The sequence below is a fragment of the Parastagonospora nodorum genome (genome assembly GCF_000146915.1).
Source record: "Parastagonospora nodorum SN15 chromosome Unknown scaffold_6, whole genome shotgun sequence".
NCBI classification, from domain to species: Eukaryota; Fungi; Ascomycota; class Dothideomycetes; order Pleosporales; family Phaeosphaeriaceae; genus Parastagonospora; species Parastagonospora nodorum.
The window spans coordinates 1,382,574-1,394,841 of record NW_001884554.1 but is presented as its reverse complement, the minus strand read 5'-3'; the positions used below and the strand labels follow the sequence as shown (position 1 = coordinate 1,394,841).

Sequence of the window (12,268 nt, the reverse complement as noted above, 5' to 3'; positions counted from 1 at the left end):
CGGTCTCCATGGCAAAATCTTCCCACCAAACAGACTTCTGTGGGCTGGAAACCCTCTCTTATGATACATGACCTGCAACATGTAGCGTGGCGCCTATAACTCTAAAGCCAACATCGGTCGCACCTATAAAACCTGCTGTTGAATACGAGATGGACCGAATGCTCTCTAGCAGCGCCTCTCACGACACAATGTAGGGGGCAGAATGTTCCAAGCACCACTGGAAATCAATCTAATTAATCATTAGGACGGCCCAAAACGCGCTGGAATCTCCTCTCCTCAGGCTTCCAGCCGAGATACGGAACCATATCTTTGTCTACATCTTCACATGTGAAGAGGCGTATCACTTGAGATACCACACAGACGTTCGGAAGTCAGCCATAGGCCAACATCTTGGAGTCTGCAGCGCATATATCCCACCGTGGCTTGGTCTGATCCGCGCGTGTGGCCAATGCAACGCCGAGTCTGCGCTTCTGCCTCACACACTCAACTCGTTTCACATCGACCAGGGAAACAAGCTAAAACTCCTGATCCCACATCTTTGTCAATTACAGAATCCGCTCACAATTCTGCGCCTGGATATCAGTAGCAAAGTGGGCTTCAACGAAAGGATCAAGATTGTCTTTGCCGACAGCTTGCCGCCAAGTGTTGAGAAGTTGGAAGTGAAATGCTTCGACTCGAAAGAATCTACCTATTTCATCTCAAAAGATCCGGAACTCAATGAGTTGTTGGTCTACCGGCATCTCAGACGATGTGTGGAGCACTGGCTTACAGATAGAGGCAAGGGCAGAGTGCAAGTCGTGTTTGTATAGAGACGCCTGGCCGAGACTCCCGATCTCAAGGTTAGCCTATACATCAACCAAAGCTACAAGCTTGGCCTCATTCAAAAAAAAAAATCCGAAAAGCTACTTGAATCCTCAAAGTTGTCCACTTCTTTCTGATAGCATAGTCGCCAGAATGCTCTAGGAGCTGGACTGGGTTGCGTCGCAGTGGTAGCTCTTGGCCTAGGATGGCTCGTCCTGCACCGCAAGAAGAACAGACGAGCCACTGGAGTAATTTCAAAAGACTTCACAAGCGAAAATGGTTTGGTGATGACGGTGGCTCCAGATATCGCCGAGAAAGATGGCACAGAGAGGTTTCACAAGCACAACGGGAAGGAGACATTCGAAATGCATGTCGCCGAATCACCATCAAAATCCACAGGCGACATGAATCGCGCTGAACTCGCAGACGACAGATCAGCCGAGCTTTCTGCTGATTCGCCCACCGAACTCCCCACAAATTCTATAAATCGTGATTAAGGAAGGAATTTCAGCTTCAAAGGATGAACGCGCGGCCGGAGCTGCTGTATCTTGCATATTATCAATCTTGTGCCTAATTATGCTCTTCCCCAGCTCACTAGCATCTGAGTAACCTATTTCGTGGTACTGTGTCTAGGTGCACCATCTTGGAAGTCGTATCCCTGCGAGTTGTAACAAAGAAAGTGATACAATATCACACCAACGCATTACAGATCGGATACAGAGGGCTCGCATGTCAGACAAGCAAACTGGTTATTGATCGCTGTTCTAGTTCCTTCCTCTCTTTTGATCTCTAGTGTACGTCACCCTGATTTTGCTTCTTGACTATCGACAGTATCATGGATCCCTTTCTATCCAAATCAGACTACGTCAACGAGCTTTGCGACACTTGCCAGAGCCTTCTAGTGCGACGAGAAATGAGTATCCACACGTTAACGCATATTGAATACTCAAGAGACACTTTGCTAGCTTCAAGGTCAAGCACATGCTCCATCTGTTTTTGGTTATTGGAATGGGCATCAACATGGCCCATAAGCATAGAAAAGTTACTCCCGCCGATGTGCTTGATCGCATCTCTCGTTGTTGGACAATGCGAGTTTGAAAATGATACAATATATATCGGGACCGGCCAGACGGAAGTTTTTCGTATAGAGTTTCGACTGAGTTCCTCGTCATCATCATACAATGCACCAATTCTGTTCGAGCTGATCTTGAGAGAATACGTGTACGAGCATTCGGAGATAAGGATGAAACTGCAAACCAACGCCGACTTGTACGGGCGCCCAACTATCAAAGCATCGGCTACTGCTTTGGCTTCAACGACACAGCATGAGTCTTGCTTAACCACAGTAAAGACGTGGATGAAAATGTGCGAAAAGAACCATCAGCTCTGCAACATTCCTCTTAGTTCTCAGTCTCCCTCGTGGCTCCCAACAAGGCTCATTGACATCCGCGAGCACCGTTTGGTCCTCACCTCTTCACTACCCAGGAATACCCCCAGGATACGATACATTACACTCAGCCATCGTTGGAACCAGTTAGAAATGCCGCGACTCCTTCGGAAGAGCTTGCAGAGTTTACTAAAAGGTATCGAAGGCTTTGAACTACCACCAGTCTTCAGGGATACCTTTCACTTTGCTGGACGACTGGAAGTTCCTTACGTGTGGATTGATGCACTTTGCATTGTTCAAGACGATCCAGAGGACTGTGCGAAAGAGATAGCAACTATGGGAGATGTTTACCAGAATGCCTATTGTAATTTGGGAGCCCATTTAGCAGCGGATCAACCAAATGCTGGATTATATAGCGAGAGAGATTCTCGCCGTGTCCAGGTCCACAGGGTTCCTCTGATACGATCTGACTTCCAGGGATCTTTCGTTGCACATCCTTACCTAACACCAACAAGCCTGGCATCTTCAGCGCTCATGGGAAGAGGTTGGGTTTTCCAGGAAAGACTGCTTAGTACTCGGTCGGTCTATTTTGGAGAAAGACTTCAATGGGAGTGCCCCGAGCTCCAGGCTTGCGAGACATTCCCCGAAGGGCCACCGATCACTCCCTGCCTTTGCCCATGGGGCATTGACGGCCACCCATTTCGATTAGCAAATATGCTATGCCAAGGACTTCGGTATCAGGGATCAGCAAGACCAACACACATTTTTGGTGATTGGCGGCCCACGCCTACTGATTTGCAGGTGGATGACACACCTTTCGAACTCACATGTCTGTCCGAAAGCACCAGTGGAGGTCAGAAGGAGCGTGAACTTGCTCGTAAATGGCTTTTCCTCGTTCAATTGTTCTCCAATTGTTGCCTTTCGTATGAAGAAGACACTTTACCGGCACTTTCTGGGTTGGCGCTGATCTTCCAGCGCTTCACGCAGGATCACTACATTGCGGGCATCTGGAAGAAAAGTTTGTTGCAAGGACTCCTATGGGCAAGATCACCAAATGTGACGCCTCGGTATCCAAAGAAGTATCGAGGTACGTGATTCTGAAGTGGAATAGCATATGGAAAGTACTTACTGTGCCTAGCGCCATCGTGGTCTTGGGCAGCCATGTCGTGCAAAATCTACTTCCCCTTATTAAATGATCTTCATGGAATGATATACGAAGATATCTGGGTAGCAGAAGTGATTGAAGCATCTGTCCAAACTGATGGTCCCGATCAGATGGGGAGAGTTGTAAGTGGCTTCATCTGCTTATCGAGCAATCTGCGACAGACCAGAGATATGTTGTGGACAAAAGAAGGAGCTAGTGGAAGGGTGCATATCGATTGGATCGATGGCAGCGCGCCTACTAGTGGCTCTATTGTGTCGAACAATGTCTTTCATTAGTTGCTTGGATACAGAATAAAACGCCAAGACAAAGGACCACAGGAGATCATCGATGTGCACGGCTTGATCGTTGAGCAAGTGGAGAAGTGCAGATTTCGCCGACTTGGTGCATTCCAACATAGCTGGCATAAGGAAGGACTTGATGACACAGGCCGACTGCCTCTCTTCGTCGATTTTAACCCTCATGACTTGAAGCGTACAAGAGTCATCCTTATTTGAGTTAGTGACGCAAACCTCACTGGAAGAGAAGAGCATTACAAAATTGTGGTCTCAATCTAAAATACGCTCGATTTTCTAAAAGAAATGCTCGTGTGATATCTATCAATCCCTCTCGTAGTCCGATGCCGTTGCCTCAGCATGTAGTACATTCCCTCTGTCCAAGCAGGTCCTCCCCCACGCTAGTATGTTCCACTCTCTTCGCTCAAAGAAGCCTCTTAGGGTTGCTCTGAGGTTCACTAGTAATCCGGCACATGCGACACCAGCGGTGATAACAAAGCTCCCCGACGCATGATTTTGTGTCTATGTCAATGAAGAGTTGCACTCCTAATAAAAGACAAGAGCAACAGAAATCTTGACGTGCAACTTGGTTGTGACTGGAGTTCTGTGTTGGCGGGCTCGATAGATGCTTGTTTCCTTGTCTGTGTGTTCTGTTCGATGAAGGCATTGTGTCGCTCTGGTGGTGTTGTCGTGCTCTGCAGTGAGTTGGTTAGGTAAGCTGTGTTAATTCTGAGTGTCGTTGCGCACTCAAGATAATGTACTCGAAGTTGCTCTTGAATGTATTATCACTTGAAGACCTGTGGCGAAGTTCACTGCTAGTGAATGTCAAACATTATTAGGAGCTATATATAAACTCTAGAAGCTACTATATACTGCGCGTCTATATCTTCATATTTTCTTGCAATTATAGACAATACATATCTATGAACAAAGAACGCTTTCGCTGGCAGCTAGCTGCTAAACATATTTAGCGCTGTATCTATAATACTCTCAAGAGAACATTATGACATCTGAATTATAAGTCACGCGCTAAACTCCTTACTAATTTTATAGATCGTGATCGAGAAATTGAGTTCGAAGAGCAGGTATACATATCTAATACCACAAATAACACAACGCTCAAACATCCCTCCAACTCCCCTCCTCCGGCTCAACCTCCTCCTCCCCAACCGGGCGCGTTGCAGAAGCTCTCTTGCACCCTTCAACCTTCTCCACCATATCCTCGACATCCTCCCTCAAAACACTCACATTCTGTTCCGCAATCATAACCAACGCATCCAACTCCCTGCCTGAAAACTGCTGTCCGTTATCCACATCCTCAGACACCCTTGTACGCCTGAAATCCCACCATTCGCGTCGCCGCCCTGCTCGGATGCCGGTCAAGGTGCGCCACATTTCCCAGTCGCGCGTCCAGCAGCTGGTCAAGGTGTTGCTACCAAAATCAACGGTGGCTTTGAGTTGAGTGATTTGATTATCGAGTTTTAGGATTTCGGCGCTTTGGACGTCAATGGTGTGGGTTTTGCGCTCGAGGGCGGTGCAGAGTTGGGGGAGTAGGTCGGCTTCGGCGTAGAGGATGCGGTCTTGTAAGTGCAGGAGTAGAGCGTGGAGGGAGTGCGTTAGGCGGAATGGTGTTGGGGTTGAGGCCGGGTTGTTTGGAGGAGTGGTGAGAATGGCGTTGAGAAGGTCGATTTGGGATTTGCTGAGAGTCTCTAAAAGGAGGGTATTGAGATGGTTGGAGACAATGCTGTCGCTGGAGGATGGCTGGCGGGAAGGGGCTGTAGTAGGGGAAGTTGATTCGTTTGAAGACAAGGTTGAAGAGTAAGTTGGTAGGGACGAGAAAGAATGCGATGATACAGCATGGGGTTCGTTACGACCGAAGCCGAAATCGAAGTCTTGCTGTTCAATGTCAGTTAAGGGCCGATGCTCCACAGTACTTTCTCCTCCAACCACATTCTCTATGACTTGGTCGTTTGGATCTGGTGATTCCGGTGCTTCTGCAACGCGTCGATCATAAAAGGCACTTCCAGCCACTGAGTAGCTAAAATTTGGCACGAGACCGGCCGCTACTGGAGCCACGTGGAAGTGCTCTCCCTCACCATAACCATTGGTTGTGTTGCTGTCTTTGACTCGTTCTCTGACCTGTCGCTTCATGTCTGAATCCACGAAGTCATTACGCAAGATTTGACCCAGAGCCGTACTCCATACCAAGGGTTCTCTGGACGTCGTCGAGAATGACAAAGATGAGGGGTTCGGCATGCGGTATGCATGGATAATATCTAGCGGCTGAACCTCCTGGGCATCCTTGAATGCGCTCGATGTGAATGCGGGCACTTCTACAGGTGGTTCCCGTTGCCGAGGTTCGATACGATTAGCTGGTGGCGGTCTTCCAAAGAGAACATTTGGCCGATGTTCTCGCTCGCTTGAAATCAATCCTTGGGGTCTGGGAGGTGTTGGTTGGCGTGAAGGTATAGACTTCGCATACGAATTACCCAGCGCATCATAGTACATGACAGTCAGGTCATTGTCTGCACGTTCCCTACCGTAGCTGATGTTACGCTCAGCATTGCGGTTCGCATAGCTTGTATCCATTTTGCGCCGTACAGCTGTAGCTCGAGGAGCAGTTGGCTTGCAGGCTTGTTCCTGCGCATCTCCATTCTGTTTTGGTGGATAAACATCTCTCGTGAAGCCATGCTTTGGCAGTCGAGACCGCCCGGTATACTCGTCTTCGGGTTGAAGCTTTCCGGGTCTTGAAGGCGATAGCCACGACTTGTCGTTTTTGTCTGCTTCATGCATTGTGCTGTTCCAGAAGAGACCTGCATCCCCGTACCTATTAGATGTTGGTGGCCCACGATCAGATATAACAGGAAATGGTGGAGGACTACTTCTGCCATCATCTATGGCTTCATCTGCGTCGTCAGAAAGGTCAGAAATGTGCTGCTGTTCGTGTGTGGTTGAAGCAACATTCGCGGTTTGTCCTCGGGACGGCTGGCGAGGACGGCGTCGAAGAGAGTGACAGAGGCGTTGATAGATCGCGGGCATGCTCTCAAGGTCAGTATTGGGCGCTATGGCTTATGTGGAGGGGATGAAGAGAGATGTAGGTTTTCGATGAGTCTTAGAGCTCATTGCTGATGAAGGGTGGGTGTAATGGAATGTATGGCTCTTCTATGCTGGCGTTTGCTGGTGAGTTGTTGTCTCCATCAGCGTCACGATCGATTGCCAAGTAGTTCGTGGTACATGTGTGCTCCTATCATATTAATTGCGACAGACATTCTCGTGAAGCCAAGCGAAGGTAGGATTTGGCGGTGTCGTGAGAAGTTCAATGCAGAAGTTGAAGCCGAAATGTGACATGCTGCAACGTACCGGGGTATTGAATAAAACTAATGCACATCACCACCGACTTCCTCACTATACACTATGCGGCTGCTCATCTAATGAAGCACTGACTGAGGTCACAGTCACCGTAAAGAAAAGGACGCGAATGTATGCGCCATAGTAGAGAGTACCTCTCCGAGAAATGCATCCGATCTCCATGCTATGCAGATGCCGAAAAGCTGAACAAACGCCGATGTGGTATGCCGGGCAATCATGAACCGTAACGCCATCTCGAACCAATATCCAAAAATTATCAAACGCCTCAATACTTCCTCTTGGCAGCAGCTTTCTTTTCAAGAGCCGCAAGCCTTCGTTTTCGTTCCTCTTTCTCACGTTTGAGTCTGTTCTCTTCTGCGAGTGCCTCGGCGTCCTCTTTCTTAGCCACCTTGAGCGCCATCTGCTCCTCTTCTTGCAGGTCCCATACGCCACCCTCCATGTCGGACGACCCATCGGAGGCATAGTCCTCCTCTTCGTCATCCATGTCGTCAAGATCGGACCAATCTGCATATCCGTCGTAGCGACCTTTGGCAGGTTGGGGTTTCGACCTTGCGGCAGGCGTTCCATTCCGGCTGGTGGAAGCAGGCGCACTTGTTGGCCGCGCTGTACCTTTGTATCCGACCGGGACAGGCTGCTTCGTGGGGCGTGCTGTGCCCTGGTAGCCCACATCCAGAGGCTTCTTCTTCTCTGGAACCGGGGCACCTTTCGCATCTGTAGGTCTCTGTGGTGCTCCAGCGACTGGCTTCTTGCCCTTGGCAACTGCGCTAGCTTCAGCCCTCAATGCCAAGCGCTCTTTCTTGGTAAGGATCTTGGTTGGACCATTCTGCACTGGAGGAGCGGGAGGCTTAGTTGCATCCTTCTCTTTTGCTTTCTGTAGTAGGGCCAGATATCCCTTCTTTGGGGCAGCAGAGGCTGCTGCTGATGACGCGGCAGCTGGTGGGGCAGGTTTCGGAGCCGGGGCTGCTGCCTTGGGCGGGCCAGATGGTGTGTTTGCTTGCGAAATAGGCTTCTTCACAACTGGACTTGCGACCCTGGTGCCCGCTGGTGCTGCTGTTCCACGATATGGGACTGTGGTGAGCGCGGGTGGCGGATTTGGCCTTCCCGCGCCTGGTGTCGCCATGGGACGTCCTGCAACATTCCCTTGCGCTGGCTGTCCTGAACCGTCCTTCCTCTGAAGCTTGACCTGGCTGCTTTCAACAGGACCAGACGCCTTTCGCTTCAGCTGTGGAGACTGAGCGACACCATTTGCACCCCCAGTAGGCCGCGGAGCAGGCTTCGGGGCTGCAGCGGGCACGGCTGGTTTTGGTGCTGGAGTCGTCTTTGGCGCATTCGGGTCGACTATGGACATTAAATCTCTGAAAGCCTACAAGACTACTGTTAGTACCATCGCGATCTCGCGGCTGAGGTGGTGCGACTTACACTCATGTTGGGCAGCTGATAAGCGGTCGACTCAGTGTTACCGGTCCTGTGGATCGAAGAAGTCAAACATGCTTTCCTGGCGGAAGAGCAGCCTTTGAAGGAACCGGGGGAAGGCGGTCGCGGGCGCGGGAGCAGGCGGATCACGGGGCTGAGGATTCGGCGAGAAGACGGGCGGCCAGAGAGAGTAGTTTGCCAGGTGGCGCGCGCAGACCTGCTGTCTTATACTCTCGATGCCAAGGCCCGTCTTTCACGCTAGCGCCCAACCAGGGCAAGCGCAGCCCACGCTCTTCGCCTATCGCCAATATTGCTCGAACTTTCAAAAGTCCTCTCGACAACCACGACCGAACATTGCAGTTTCAGTCTCCGTCAGCACGGTGAGTACTACGTGTGCGCGTATGCGATGAGTTTGCACTGACAGTGAAAGGTTAAATCGATTGAACTCCTGTTCTAGACAACCAACATCACCAAACGTCAAAATGAAGCACCTCGCAGCATACCTTCTCCTCGGCCTCGGTGGTAACACCTCGCCTTCCGCCAGCGACGTCAAGGAGGTCCTCGAGTCTGTCGGCATTGAGGCCGACAGCGAGCGTCTCGACAAGCTCATCAGCGAGCTCGAGGGCAAGGACATCAACGAGGTAAGATGCGCCTCGCAGCTTTGCGCCGTAAAAGAACCACGAACAGCCATTAACACATGACAGCTCATCGCTGAGGGTTCTTCCAAGCTCGCCTCCGTCCCATCCGGTGGCTCTGGAGGTGGTGCCGCCGCTGCCGGTGGCGCCGCTGCCGCAGCTGGTGGTGACGCTGCCCCTGCTGAGGAGGCCAAGGAGGAGGAGAAGGAGGAGTCCGACGACGACATGGGCTTCGGTCTCTTCGACTAAGCGCATCGCTTGTCAAGTCTTGTACACGAAGTATGATCCGGACAATCTCTCAACAATCACGAGAATCATGCGAAACGAACAGGAGGATTGGGGAGGTGTCGAGCGCGCGACCAGCGGGGGATGGAGAAAGATGTTGCGGCAGTATTCTAATATCTGCTTGCTGAGATACCCGAAATGAAGCCATGCACCCTCCATTTGGAATGATTGAGATCGTGATGTTGTGATACACCGCAGGCATGAGTCGCCCTGATCCTTCGCGTACTCGTCGAGATAATCAAAAAGGTTTGGACATCATTGACTATTCCATCTTGGTCGACCTGAATGATCCCACGCGTGTTGTCTTACTGCCAAATATATTGGTAGTGTCACAGCATCAATGTCAAATTAGTTGAAGTCAGGCAGATTGTAGATCCGATTGTGACTATGATCGCACAAATATAACAGAAGAAATTCATAATACGCAATCTATTCTTGCTTTCTCGATCATTTGTGGTCTGCTGCAAGTATGTGGGCACGGGCCATGCGCCAAGTCTTGCCGCTGGCTCGCTTAGCACTGAGCGCACCTGCCGCCCACGACAATTCGACCTCCAACTAACCTCGACCGACAACCACCCCGCGACACCATCGAAGTTCACTGTCTAGCCACTTCGACAGATCGCAAACATGGCTGATTCCGAATACGTATGTTCCAATCGCTCCGTCGACCCAGAGATGCCTGCTAACAACGACACAGAACGCCGAGGAGGCTGCCGGTACGCTCATCCACTCCCACGATTCTTCCTTCCACTATCACCAGCGCAATCGACTGCTAGAGGGGGATGTTCTTCCGGACTTTGGGCCGACTCCGCTGCTGTGCTGGGCGAAGGAAGAACACAACATGTGAAGGAACCTGGGCTGACCACACACCATACAGAGCTTAAGAGGAAGAGAGCGTTCCGCAAGTTTTCCTACCGTGGCGTCGACCTCGACCAGTACGTCTTCCGGATCCAGCAGCGCACCACTGCCCTGGACACACCATCAAAAAAGGCCACGACACTAACCTCCAACCAGGCTCCTCGACCTCGGCTCTGAGGAGCTCCGTGACCTCGTCCACGCGCGTGCCCGCAGACGTTTCAACCGCGGTCTCAAGCGCAAGCCCATGGGCCTGATCAAGAAGCTCCGCAAGTCCAAGCAGGAGGCCAAGCCCAACGAGAAGCCCGACCTCGTCAAGACGCACCTCCGTGACATGATTGTTGTCCCCGAGATGATTGGCAGCGTCATTGGCGTCTACTCTGGCAAGGAGTTCAACCAGGTCGAGATCAAGCCCGAGATGGTCGGCCACTACCTCGGAGAGTTCTCCATCTCATACAAGCCCGTCAAGCACGGAAGGCCCGGTATCGGTGCCACGCACTCTTCCCGTTTCATTCCTCTCAAATAAATGGCTTGGGTTATGGTTGCATGGGTTCTTTCGTGGGGTGGACAATGTACTTGACGACCTTATCACGAATATACAGGTGTTAGGTGCATTACTCTCGATGGCTGTGACGCACAAAAAGCGGTTACAGCAGGCATGAAGATAGGGTGTAGATAGCATCATCTATCACATCGAAGATACCTCACAATGACGTCCGTGTCTTGCATTCAGACTTTGATTCGCGTGCAAGTGGTGGCAATGTTCAATTCTCTACTGCGCTGTGATACAAAATCGGGTATAGGGGTGACAAAGAAAACCAATGGTACAAATCCCCAATTCCACTCTACCTTCCAAGACGCATCTCGACCTTGGCAAAGTTATACAGCGCCCTGAGGAATACTTGGTAGTTGACACCCTTGTTGTCAGGAAGATGGCTGTACATGTTAGTACCAAGTCATGTTTACGTTCGTTTAGACTTACAAAATCTCGGTCAACCTCAACTGCCACGGTGGATATCCCTTGAGCTGGACTGTGGGGCTAAACAAAATCAAAAGATCCGGCTCGCTGCTCACATGATCGCTCAGCTGCGCATCAATGAGGTCCATGTTGATCTGTTCGCGGCGCACATCTCCTCGCTGCGCCATCTCAGCCAGCGTGCGGGTCAGATCGACGATAGTGTCGCGCCCGTCGTGCTCAGACAGAAGCAGAACAGTGAGATGTTGGCGCGGCTCATTGGACGTTGACGGCGGCGTCGACGGCGGTGAGTAACTCGACAAATGCGGCGCGCGCAGGGAGAGGGTAGGTTTGCGCAATGGGCCGAAGTACGAGGAGAGCGTTGCGTCGATGGAGGTGTGTGTTTGGGGGAGGTAGTTCTTAAGCACACCTAAGTCGTCATTAGCACTTGAATCCCCTCCCATCACTCAGCAAACACAAGATGTTGTGTTGGACTTACCAGTCCTCTCATACACGCTCAAAAACCCAATGCCCGCACTACTGGCCCACGCCGCTATCTCACACACATCATTCACCAATCCCTCCAACCCCGCGTTGCCCTGCTGCTCGTCGTCCTCGTTCAATTCCACCACCACGCTCAGATGCTTCGGCAATTTCTCCAGCCCCGCGACATCCCCAGCGATGAATTCGGGCGTGCGGTGGTGGTATTTCAGCAGAGACACGAGCTTGGTGTATGCAAGCCGGAAGGCGCGGCGGAAGCGGAAGAAGATGCTGAAGAGCAGGGCGATTAGGTGGTAAGTGCTGAAGTAGAAGAGCGACTTTATGGGGCCGGGTTTGCGGGTGGGTTTTTGGGCGCGGCGGGTGGAAGTGGTTTTAGAAGTGGTTCTAGAAGTGGTGCTGGTAGGCGGTGCGCTGGGCAGGAAGGGTTTGAGGAGTTCTTCGCGCTGTTGGGCAGAGAGTTGTTTGCGACGGAAGGCGGCTTCTTCGGCGGACGTGAGGCCCGTGGTAACCATTGCGGTGGACGTGGTATGGCAAGTTGTCTGTGGTAGGAATGTCCGAGGCGATCAATCAGATGTGCTGGTTGACCTAAAGGAAAAGAGAGAGAAAAGGAAAATGCACGGTGTCAGCAAG

At 51.2% G+C, this 12,268-nt stretch overlaps 7 protein-coding genes across 7 annotated transcripts; 4 read left to right on the top strand and 3 right to left on the bottom strand.

Moving 5' to 3' along the window:
- Window positions 1-149: 149 nt before the first annotated feature.
- SNOG_04732 (hypothetical protein) lies at window positions 150-1,298 on the top strand (the record flags this gene model as incomplete). The annotated part of the gene is made up of 3 exons (XM_001795092.1): window positions 150-190; window positions 245-788; window positions 942-1,298. The coding sequence occupies 3 exons, from the start codon at window positions 150-152 to the stop codon at window positions 1,296-1,298; spliced, it is 942 nt and encodes a 313-aa protein (XP_001795144.1).
- Window positions 1,299-2,902: 1,604 nt separating this feature from the next.
- On the top strand, window positions 2,903-3,628 carry SNOG_04731 (hypothetical protein; the record flags this gene model as incomplete). Its single annotated transcript, XM_001795091.1, has 2 exons — window positions 2,903-3,275; window positions 3,408-3,628. 2 exons carry the CDS (start codon window positions 2,903-2,905, stop codon window positions 3,626-3,628), a joined length of 594 nt encoding a protein of 197 aa, XP_001795143.1.
- Window positions 3,629-4,744: 1,116 nt separating this feature from the next.
- SNOG_04730 (hypothetical protein) lies at window positions 4,745-5,776 on the bottom strand (the record flags this gene model as incomplete). The annotated part of the gene is made up of 2 exons (XM_001795090.1): window positions 4,745-5,400; window positions 5,560-5,776. 2 exons carry the CDS (start codon window positions 5,774-5,776, stop codon window positions 4,745-4,747), a joined length of 873 nt encoding a protein of 290 aa, XP_001795142.1.
- A 1,483-nt stretch (window positions 5,777-7,259) lies between these two features.
- On the bottom strand, window positions 7,260-8,342 carry SNOG_04729 (hypothetical protein; the record flags this gene model as incomplete). Its single annotated transcript, XM_001795089.1, has 1 exon — window positions 7,260-8,342. The coding sequence occupies one exon, from the start codon at window positions 8,340-8,342 to the stop codon at window positions 7,260-7,262; it is 1,083 nt and encodes a 360-aa protein (XP_001795141.1).
- A 412-nt stretch (window positions 8,343-8,754) lies between these two features.
- SNOG_04728 (hypothetical protein) lies at window positions 8,755-9,487 on the top strand. The gene is made up of 3 exons (XM_001795088.1): window positions 8,755-8,791; window positions 8,838-9,048; window positions 9,112-9,487. Exons 2-3 carry the CDS (start codon window positions 8,890-8,892, stop codon window positions 9,289-9,291), a joined length of 339 nt encoding a protein of 112 aa, XP_001795140.1. The 5' UTR covers window positions 8,755-8,791; window positions 8,838-8,889; the 3' UTR covers window positions 9,292-9,487.
- A 386-nt stretch (window positions 9,488-9,873) lies between these two features.
- Window positions 9,874-10,941, top strand: SNOG_04727 (hypothetical protein). The gene is made up of 3 exons (XM_001795087.1): window positions 9,874-9,971; window positions 10,191-10,262; window positions 10,342-10,941. The coding sequence occupies exons 1-3, from the start codon at window positions 9,955-9,957 to the stop codon at window positions 10,706-10,708; spliced, it is 456 nt and encodes a 151-aa protein (XP_001795139.1). The 5' UTR covers window positions 9,874-9,954; the 3' UTR covers window positions 10,709-10,941.
- Window positions 10,931-12,218, bottom strand: SNOG_04726 (hypothetical protein). Its single transcript, XM_001795086.1, has 3 exons — window positions 11,637-12,218; window positions 11,165-11,567; window positions 10,931-11,118 (listed from the first exon to the last, which is right to left on the bottom strand). The coding sequence occupies exons 1-3, from the start codon at window positions 12,148-12,150 to the stop codon at window positions 11,028-11,030; spliced, it is 1,008 nt and encodes a 335-aa protein (XP_001795138.1). The 5' UTR covers window positions 12,151-12,218; the 3' UTR covers window positions 10,931-11,027.
- Window positions 12,219-12,268: the final 50 nt, after the last annotated feature.